Source organism: Falco cherrug, chromosome 8, assembly GCF_023634085.1.
Source record: "Falco cherrug isolate bFalChe1 chromosome 8, bFalChe1.pri, whole genome shotgun sequence".
Taxonomy (NCBI): Eukaryota; Metazoa; Chordata; class Aves; order Falconiformes; family Falconidae; genus Falco; species Falco cherrug.
This window is the reverse complement of record NC_073704.1, coordinates 64320378-64331068: the sequence shown is the minus strand read 5'-3', so window position 1 is coordinate 64331068 and position 10691 is coordinate 64320378. Positions and strand designations below refer to the sequence as shown.

The window sequence follows — 10691 nt, the reverse complement described above, 5'->3', positions numbered from 1 at the left end:
AGGCGAGGGACGGACCCCCGGGGAGGGTGGTCCCTTGCTGCGAGACAGGAGCACAGCCCGACCCCCGCCCTTGGCAAAAGCGGCACAAATCCACGCCATGACACGAGGCAGAATAGCGAATAACGCCCCGCCGGCCGCGCCGCGCAGGGCACAGTCCGGGTCCCGCCCGGGAGCGGCGGCAGCGCCGCCATCGGGGCGGGCCGGGCGGCGGGGCCGGTCCCTCCCCCGGCCGCGGGGGCTGGCGCAGCCCGAGCCGGGCCGGGGGCGGTGGCAGCACCGACGCCGGCGCCTCCGCAGCCTGGAGCCGCCGCCAGCCGGGTGGGGGGGTCAGCACCACCGCGGGGGGGCACGGCTCCTCCGCCCCGCACCCCCCGTAGGCGCGGCCCCACGCGTGTGCGTGTGCCTCCGCCCGCGCTGCTGCGGCGTCCCGGGCAGCTCACGGCGGGGACCGGGGACCCGGCCGGGGTCCGCGGGGCGGGCGGCGGCGGGGCCAGTCCTGCCGCTCCGGCTCCAGGGCCGCTCCGGCTCCCGGGCCCCCTCCTCCGGCCGCCGCCGGCTGCTGCCGCCCGGGCAGGGGCTGCTCGGTCCCGCCCGCGGCCCCCTCGCCCCTCCCGAGGTAGGTGCCGTGCTCGGTTGCGCCCCGCAGACGGGGCTCCGCATTCAGCCCCGTGGTTGATCTGCTTGCCCCGCGGCTCGCGGTGGGGTGGGGGGGGGGGGCTGCTTCCTGCTGCGACAGCTTGTTTGGGGGGGGTGGCTCAGGCCGTAACTTCGTCCCTGCCAGCAGGAGGGTGAGCGCTGGGAGGTCGCATGGCCGCGCTTCCAGGGGGGCTCCAGCGGGGTGAGAACCGAAGGTGACAGCGGTGGTACCTGCCCTTGTCCTTCCTGAGCTTCACAGAATCATTTAGGTTGGAAAAAACCTTTAAGATCATCAAGTCCAACCGTTAGCCCGGGACTGCCACGCCTGCGGAAGGGTCCCGAACGGTCCTTAGCTTCTCTGGCACAGAAGTGGCCGGGCAGTGTCCTGTGGTGCTGTTCCTGCCCAGCTGCAGTTGTTCAGCAGGGCAGCAGCAGCACCCGCCCCTGAGCAATGAAGAGAAATTTTTGTGAGCCCCTCGGAGTTAGTGGTCCCCTTCCGCGGAAGCTCAGTAGTCACCCATCAGTGGTAATGCAGCGGTGCAAGTGGTGCTCGCCTTCGGTGTGAACATCCAGCCTTTCCGTAGCCCTGCCGAGCTCCTCTCCTCAGAGGGCAGGGCCTGGGCGCGGGGCAAGTGCCAGACCCTGGCAAAGGCACTCGAGGGGTTACATGCCCTCTGCTTTGCTTGGCTTTTGCCGTTATCCGTTATATGCTTGGCAATGTGAAGGTGGGCTGCCTGGCTGGGGTGGGAGCCTGGGCATCCCCAAGCAGCTGCTTTCTCATGCCTGTAAAATTTCCACTGTGGCTGCCGGAGTGGCTGATGAGACCCCTGGGACCACTGATGGGTGGAGCCGCTCCTGGCACAGTGAGTGCTCCAGCCGAGCATCAAGTTCATGTAGAAGCATTAGTAGTTGTGGCCCAAGGGAAAGTAATGATTTTAATAATTTTGTGACTTTGCAGTGTGAAACAGGAAGAGATGTATCATTACCATGCCTTGGGCACGCTTTATAAAGATACAAATCCTAATAATTATTACTCAGACTAACTTAACTTCAAGGAATACCTATGTTCCTTCCTCATAGCTTTTATGTATTGATGTATTTTAAAAAATAAATTCAGCTGCAGACTCCTATACCAGAAAATACCTTTGAGCAGGTGACCTGGGTTGACATCAGTAAGATCAGTGTGATGTAGAAGCATCAGTATGCAAACCTGATTTATGGCTATTACATCTGTAAGTGTGGTTTTCCTCTAAAGAGTAAGTTTTGGGGCTTGAAAAGAGATACTGGTGTGGCTTTGTGTCAGACTGAAGGCTCAGTCTGTTCCCTTCAGAGGCACTGATGGGGATCATAAACATTTGCTGCTTCATTTGTTTTATTGTTGGATCCTGTTACAGGTCTCTGAGATGAGAAAGCAAGATTTTAGGTTTTTTAATAGTTTGCTCTGGGTTTTCTTAGGCTTTTGAGAAACGCAAACTCCCCTGCTCTTTGCTGGGAATAGTGAGCTCTACATAAACCACAGCAGCAGCGTGAGTGGATTGTGGCTGAGATTGTGAAATGCCTTGGAGAGAGGGTGCCCCGTGTGCTGCCTCTGATCCGTTTTGGATGCCTCTTGGTAGTGCTGGGAGAGACTGGGGTGTGCTGGGGGACGTGGGGAGGATGGATGCCATTGGATACCGTTGCAGTCAGCCGGACATGGCTTTGGCAGCTCCTGCAGTTTGATTCACAGTTGGATTCCCAGGACTGTCATATTGGGGGTGAACGTTACATCACTGCAGCCCTGTTCAGGCAGACACCCAAATATAGGGATTGCTTTTAAACTTCGGGCAAGCTTTGGCACTTTCTCTAGGGTAATTGTCCTGATAGAGGGTGTGATGTTAGGGCTGAGTTCTTGGCTGAATGGTGGAGATAAAGTTAGCTGGAGGGAATGAATGAGCCAAGCATGCTGGTGTGAGGGATGCACAGCATCCCATGGCAGTCCCAGTTCCCAATACTGTCCCAGTAATTCTGTTTTCTCCAACATTTTTCTAATGGTTCATCCCTTTTGTGCTTCAATAACATGATTTTGTTATTTAAAGTAAAAAAGTGAAGCTGCTCAGTTTGCTGTGTTTCCAGAGTGTAGATCTGAGAAAAATGAGTAAGGCTGCATTCCATCCTTAAACGTTCAATGGAAATACGAATGCTCTGGAAAACACTCCGGGCTGGACAAAGTCCAGGTTATGCTGCACTGTTACTCCCTCATTTTATTCCTTTAGGGCTTTGTACTTCCAATAACAAATAAATGTGTATTTCACAGGGATGTCAGTATCAAAATAATCATATAAAGGTGCTTTGCATGTAAATGCTTCAAAAATAAAACTGCTGCTGTACCCATATAGGACTGTTCAAGCTATCTTGCGTGTCACTAAACTGTACAGTCATATGCTCCAGTATACATATACATGTTCAGGGGAGAACTGGAAGATTAAAACCTGTGTTGTCTGCTAATGAACAGACCTGTCCTTCCGCAGTGTAAGAGGAAAACCAGCTGCTGCAGCCAGCACTGAACCATGAATCAGAAGGTTTTCATTTTTGTTTATAACTCGCATCCAAAAAGGTTTTTGAAGAAACTGATTGGGAACTACACCTTCATTTTCCATGAAATCTTTTCATTTTAAAAAAAGAAAAAAAAGGTTATGATTTCTGTTCCAAATGACAGACTTCTGTAACAGCTTAAATCAAATAGTTGTCTCTTGGAATTTCTTCCTATATAGCTTTTACACTTCCATGTGACCTTAGTAGTCAAAAATGGCATCCTGATTTTATCAAGCCAAGTCATCACTGCTTGTGTTTATTTTGGATATTGACCTCACTACAATTAATCACTGAAGCTACAAAATATAATATGTTGGATGATACAGCAAACATGAGCCAGATCCTCAGATCTTTTTTCTGTGAGTCTATTTCTACACTTCCCTTAGTGGGGAGCAGTCCTGGTTGAGGTTGCAAGGTTTGATGTTCCTGGGTTTCTCTAATAAACTCCATTATAATGTGCTTTTTCCCTGATACTCGGTTTTGTCTCCAGAGTGGTGAACCTCCAGTGAGAAATCTGCTGGCAGAAAAATGCTTCTTAATCCTGAACGATGAATTTTTGCCTCCAGCCTTCTCCAGGATGCACTGGCAGAACGTTGTGCAGGTCTGCTGGGAGTGACCCGTGGGTAGCACCATCCTGGAGACACCGGCTCTGAGGGTGCCGGAGTAATTGGGAGAAGTGGAGAGAGCTGTGCCTGGGCTGAACAGACCATGGGAGCCAACACCTCCAGCAAGTCAGCACCCTTCGATGAAAACGAAGATGGTAAGAGCTTTTCCTAGTTGTTGTCTGGGACTGCAAAGCGCAGGGACAAGTGCAGGGACTGTGACTCTGAGAGCTGCCACCAGCTCCTGTGCTGGGGTTGCCAGTAGCCGGATGACATGGTTAAGCAAAAGGGTGTCCCGGTCTGCAGCATCAGTGTGCTCTTGGTCTCCTGCAGAGCTGTGGTCAGGTGTCAGCTGGCCCCTTGCCTCCCCTCTCTGCGGCTGGGCATGGGGACAATAACTGTCAGCAGAGGTTTGGTTTTGAGGTGGACACTGTGAGGTGCTTCAAAGGCAGGGTAGAAATGCTGCTGTTCAGGAGGCAGGGAGGGTTGTTCTGGAGTTCACAGTACAAGGAGGACTGGTATGAAGCGTGGTGGGAAGATAGCTTGAGCGATGCATGTTTCCATCCCTGCTTTGGCCTTGGTGGGAGGGCCACCGAGAGACCCGCTCAGCAGCAGAGAGGGTGGCTGGGCAGTTCTGCCCGTTGGCATGGGGAGACCAACATGCGGGCTTCATCGGCTGGAAAAGGAGAGTAACAATGCTGTGAGCAGTGTTGGAGTCCAGCGTCACCATGCTGCCAAGATGACAGAGACAGTCATTAAAAGATTTTTCCATAAATAACTTTCCTGTTGCATGAGTCAGCTTGCTAACTGCCCTATGGGCTTTCACCTAGGTAAAATAATAAAATGCATATGTAGATAAATACAAATATACAGAAGTAGAAGTAAAACATATGAGAACCTAGGTAACTCATAACCTGCTGCCCCAAAGATAAGAACTCCAGTCACGGAGGATGTAATCCTGATTACTGGGGAAGTAAAGGGAAAAGGAGGAAACATTGGCCAAAACCTGCTCTTTCTTGCTCAGCTCCTTGAGGAAAGAGGTCTCAAGGAGGAATGCGCTTTCATTCTGGAAATGCAGGGATTGTGTCAGTAGCACCATTAGTGCTCGTGGCACAAGAGCCTTCTGTCCCAGGCTGTGGCTACCCAGCTCTTCAGCCTCCATGCGCAGCTGATGATGCACCCGACTGCCTGGGGAAAGGGAAATTCATTCTGCCCAACAGCATGTTCCCTTGCTGTCCCGAACTACCCTGCTGTGACCTGGCCCTTCCCTGTGCACCCCTGTGCAAACCCTGTGCAGGTTTGTCTTCCTGCAGTGATTTCACACTCCGGGGTCTGTGCTTGCTGCTGTCGCCTGGTGAGCCATTCTGTCCCCACGCCCTGTGCTGCTGCGCCCACAAAGCCAGATGCATGTCTGTGGCTGTTTGGCTAAATTGGCTGTGGTTTCCAAATTATTAATGCAACCACTTGCAATTTTCCTTTGTTTTTCTTAGTTTTTTCCAGTTACTTTAAAGCAAAAGACATCTGTGCTGTGAGGTTTTCCTGGAGATTGTATTCCTGGGGCATCTAAATCGTCAGTATTGGTATCTCGCATAAACAACTTGTGCTAGCTTAGGATGAGTAGTGCTTTTCACGTTCCTGATCACCTTCCTTAGGGTGATGTGTCCTGGCTGTGAGACTGACTGTAACAAATTGAATTTTCCTTGGGGTGGCTGGTCTCCCTGCTGAGTCTTTCTCTGGGTTTGACATGCTTCGTGCAGTATCAGCTCCTGTGACTGAGAAATAAATCGTACCCCAAGCGATGCAGTGACCTGTGCAGGGTGACTGTGCTTGGGGCAGTAAATCTTCTCAGACAGGTGAGTTCTTATGAGAGCCAGTTCTGTGCTTGGAAAGAGCTTGGTTCCAGCAAACTAAACCTGACAGCATGTGAAGTCCCTATTAGCTCTGTGGCAAAGGACCCTGGGCTTTCCAAGTGTGAAATGCCGCTCCCGTGCTCGGTGCATTTGTGTGTCGTGCTGGCAAGTCAAGGGGAAGGTCCAGTCCTGACCATCTTGTGTGGTTCAGTGTTGATCTCTTGAGTTGCAGTAGGCTCAGGGGTCACCCTTGCACCCAGATACAGTGTCCAGACTGGTGCAGATGTGCTTTCATGGCCGTGCCCAAATCTAAAAAGTGGTAGCACTTTTTTCCCCCTCTAATTAGTCATATTTTAATGTAATGGGGGCGGGGAGAGAAACCCAGCTGAAATGGGGATGTCCCCTATTAACTTTTCCATTATCTTGGCAAATTTATGACCTGAGACTGTATCACCTTAGATGTCACAATCTTGTCCTCATTCTAATTTCAATTAAAACTGAAATTAATTAAGAGCTGCTGGGTCCAGCAGGAAGCAGCACAACGGCCCTTCTGCTCCATGACCCTGGCAGGTTGCCTCACGGGGCTGCGGCCGGTGGAGAGCAGTCCCACCTCTTCGGCTGTGCCGCAGAGAGACTTTTCTTTTGGGACCTGTGTAGATATAAACAGTAACAACGTGAGTGGTGCAAGTGCTTTGGTGCCAGGAAGGCACCTGATTCTTCACAGCCTGAATTCCGGCTCCGGCAGCACAGTGCTGTGGCTCGGCAGCTGTCTGCCTGATGCTGCTTGCTGGGGATGTTGCCAGGACCTGTGGCCGGGGGAGGAGGAAGGAGGAAGCATCCCCATCTAACAAGCATTTTGCCATTGCACCCAAGAAATGGGTTTGCTTCTTGGAGAACCGTGCTGTAATGTTCAGGGATTTTGTTTCTCTCATTACCTCTCAATTTGCTTACAAATAAAAAAAAAAACCATCTTGCAGAATACTTGGGCAGTTGCAACAAAGTGAAATCTTTTGCAAAACAGAGTTGTTATGGAGCCAACTAGAGGGTGAAAACATCTGGATTTACATTGTACCATCATTTTCTGAATAGCTGTGGGCAAAAAAGTTACTTCACCTTCCTGGTCCTCTGTTCTTCAGCAGTGGGCTCCCTTCTCCTCCCACAGCTTGGCCATTTGCCCCGCGGAGTGTGCACTGCCTTCTGCCACGCAGGGACAGGCAGCAGGCTCATGCCTCGCTCGGGCTCCTGTCATCCCTTGATGTGCATGCATAGTTGTAACACCTCTTGCATATTTTTTCCAAATTGCTGTTGTTATGATTTGACTATTTTCCGTGGCACCGTGACTTTTAAGGTGTTTTTTTTTAAGATGGACTTCTCAAAGGGGCTTTGCTTGCCTTCAGCTGAAGTGGAATGATAATATTATTTTTTTTCTCAGTGTTTCCTCTGAGTAGGCACAGTCGTGGATAATAAGCTAGTGAGATGAAAAGAAAATGTAATAACCAGACAGAAGGTTCAGCACTGCAAGGTGTTTTCAGCTTCCTATGTAGTCAGGATCAGACCGCGTTAAAAGCCAGGTTTTGTTTGTGCTGCTTCTGGACAAAAGGGCATGCCGGGAAAGCATCCCAGAGGGTGGCAGCCAGATATTCTCCCCAGCTGGCCAAATCTGTTGGAAGATAAAGCAGAAATAGATAGTAGGTGAGGGCAGTGGCTGGGCGAGGTGGACATACACTGTTTTGTGTACCCTTGCCAGTGTCCTCTCCAGCCAACAGTCAGCTGTTCTGTCTTCAAACTGTGCTGGGACCAGGAAGAGCGTTAGACCTGTCCTTGTTCCTCTGCCTGTGTCTGTGCGGAGTTCAGCTCCCTGGTACGGAGGGGCTTGCGTTGTTGCTGCTGATCCTGTGGTAGCACTTGTTTTCCTGAGGCTGCAGAGCAGAGTAGGAAGGGAGGGAGGGAATTTAATGAAAATGAGGGAAACTACAGTGACAAAAGGAAGATGACTCCTAACAGACTGTGTGGTGTTGTGCTGGCTATACTGGGGTGGGTGACAGGGCTGAGAGGACTTGAGCCCCCACATGACTGATTTCCACTTGGCAGGTGGAATTTGGGGGCTTTGGCAGTGCCGACTTGTCTCTGGTAGGGTGTTTTTCATGGCTGGTTATGTTCTGTATTTTTTTTTAATAAATATTGTTCCTTGAACTTGGGTTTAGAAATACAACCCCTTATTTTCAAAATGGTATTTTATGCTTACGCTTCAGTTGTTTCTTTATAGGAATCGTACTATCTTCCTTGGCATCTCTTAAACATTATTTGTCTGAGTTGGCATATCACATGATTTTTCTCTCTGAAGGGCAAATGCTTTGGCTTTTTTCATTGTTTTAGATGCCATCAGGCAGTGAAATGAGGCTTGTCAAATCTGTAGATGTGGATTCAGGATGAAGAGCATCAGTTTAGTTCCTGATTCGAACTTTCAGTAGTCTTTGGAAGGGAGACTGGATTGGCTTGCTGTGAAAATTGGGGATGCTAGGAAAGCTAAAACAGGGAGAGGTTAAAATGTGACCGTACCTAGTTTGAGAGTCTTAAATAAAAAGTATGCAATTTAGCTTCCTTGTGACCAGCTCAGTTACAGACCTGTGTTTAAAATGTTAATGAAAACATAAATATTAAAAGAGAAGGAGGTAGAGGGTGTTCACATGCAAAATCTGGCTGCCAGCTTAACTCCTGGATTTGCAGCTGTTCCAGATGTTAACATCTGGCTGGATGTCTGTGTTTCGCGGTCTGCCCTGCACAGGGTCCCAGCGCCTGGGACCTGACACGCAGCTCCTGCAGCTCATCCCACTCCCTGGCGAGCACAGGCTGTTTCTTTCTCCTCTCATTTTTCCCTGCGGGTGATAAGCATCTTCACTCTTCCCTTTTGTTCTGCAGGTATCCACCACCCTTCCCTGAGATGGTCTAACTGGTAAACAGGTCTAGTTAGACTCAATCGTATCAACTTGTTAGCTCTGATATTTGCAGCTGTTGTTCTGGGTTTGAAAAAGGGTGTCTGTGCCTAAAAGCTGGTCTTGTTTGCAAGTGCTACAGCTGGAAACCATAAACTTTGCTTTGGTTAGATTGCAGCATCATACCTGAAAAGGTAATGGCAACGAAAAGGACATTATTTTTTTTTTTTAATTTAGTGTGCCTGTTTTAAAAAGTCATTCTGTGAATGGGTTACCCAATGGATATTACACTCCCAGCCAGGTATGCAGCACCTGTTTTTAGCCTTTTTTTTTGGAGAAAACGTGGGCAGGCTTAGTGGACTGTATGTCTGAGGCAGTTTGGTGACCCTCATGCATCATGTTTATGTTGTATGAAATCCCTTCTGCCTGGATAATTTCTTTGGGAAATACATACATTACATTAAAAAAAAAAATCTGCTAGCAAATTATGAGTACATTTCCCTGCAGTTGTGTTCTGGCAAGGATCTAGTGTCTGCCCTGTTATTCTAGTGTTAGCTTAGAGGCAGGACGTGTCCTGGGGAAAATGGGTTTATTTCTGACCACTGTCATGCACAAGCCTGTCACGAGGAGGATTCATCTGTTGCTGTTGCCTTCCGAGATGGTTGTTAAACTCGCAGGCAGTGGTAAGCCTCAGCAGGGACCTGAGCGTGGCACAGAGCGTGCGAGGACTCGGTGCCCGCTGGCTCTGGTGGTCCCCACGTGGGGACAGCCCTGCCTTGTGGCCCCGTGCTGGCTGCCGGTAGCCCTGACCCCAGCCACTTCTGCCACGGGGAAATGCCAGGGGCACGAGGCAAATGAACCCTGCGATTTCAAACCCTCATCTTTTTCAAAACATCAAAACATCAGTGCTGCCTCTTGGTTCCAGAGGTCACGCTGATTAAAGCTGATGGAGTTATTATAAATCTTATCAGTGGCTTTCTCTGATGCCTTGAATGAGCATCTGGGCATGGTTTGGTTTGGCTCAGCCAGCAGTGGCTGGTGAAGGAGCGGATCTCTGACCGTGGCCCCGTAGCTGATGGCTGCTGCGCAGTGCGCTGCTGCACCAGCGTCTTGGAGAAGCGTTAGCAGGATTCAGAGCATTCAGCATGAGAATCATTGCTGTGGTGCCTTATCCGGCAATCGGCGGCAGGGTTTGAACCCAGTCCAGTTAATCTGTGTTAGCTGTGCAGTAATTTGATTTGCTGTTTCTCTGCATCTGTTTATTGCCTGAGATGAAACACAAGCAGCTTCATCCTGGCTGATCAGGAACACTCGATATGTAGGGTCCTTCAGATGAGCACTTACAAAACATTCCCCCTTGCCGTGCAGATGTCCGCCTCCCAGCTCCATCTCCAGCCAGAGGCCAGAAGGTGAAGTGAAATGCATGTTCTTGTTCCTCCCCCCGTGTTGCGATGCACGATCCACAGCGCTGCTCCTCCGTTTCCTTCTGAGCAGCAACAGCCGCCCTGGATGCTGGCTGGTGTGAAGCTGGCAGCCAGGCTTGCTGCGCTTAGCTTGCACAGCTGTCAAACGGTTGTGCAGAACACCACAAGGATACAGTGGTCTAGCTGCCTGTTGATGTCCTCACATGGTATAGAGTTTTGATGGGCTAAACTTCTTTGCATTTGGTTTCAGCAGGAGCGAGATGAGGCTTGTGTGTTTAACAGGCAGGGCAGTGTGACAACAGCCGCCCGATGACTCCTTGCCTGATTTGCCATTGGCAAAGGCTGACCCAGGGAACTTGCCTTTGCAGCTCAGCTGCAAAGAAGAAAAGCCTGTTAAACACCAAGCTTTAAACAGCACCCGAACTCCAAAAGCAACAGAAAGTTGCTAGGGTATCCCTTGTTTTTCTCAGGAATTATCTTACAGAGAACAAGTAGAAATAGTGTAATGTCATCAAATGTTTGCTCAGCCATTTAATATTTGAATGTTTGCTCTCTCTTGCAGTCACCTTCGACCATTTTGAGATTTTGCGAGCTATTGGGAAGGGCAGCTTCGGAAAAGTAAGTATTTTGTGAACTAATCACCATTTGGACAGCTGGAAATGTAACTGAGAAATG

General features: G+C 50.0%; 1 protein-coding gene across 1 annotated transcript in view; it reads left to right on the top strand.

Moving 5' to 3' along the window:
• Window positions 1-242: 242 nt before the first annotated feature.
• The window catches only part of STK32A (serine/threonine kinase 32A), a 34991-nt gene continuing 24542 nt past the window's right edge, over window positions 243-10691 (top strand). Inside the window, exons 1-3 of the mRNA XM_055719242.1 lie at window positions 243-616; window positions 3774-3967; window positions 10579-10634. Of these exons, the coding sequence (XP_055575217.1) occupies window positions 3916-3967; window positions 10579-10634 (108 nt within the window). The 5' untranslated portion in view covers window positions 243-616; window positions 3774-3915. The remainder of the gene's footprint in view (window positions 617-3773; window positions 3968-10578; window positions 10635-10691) is intronic.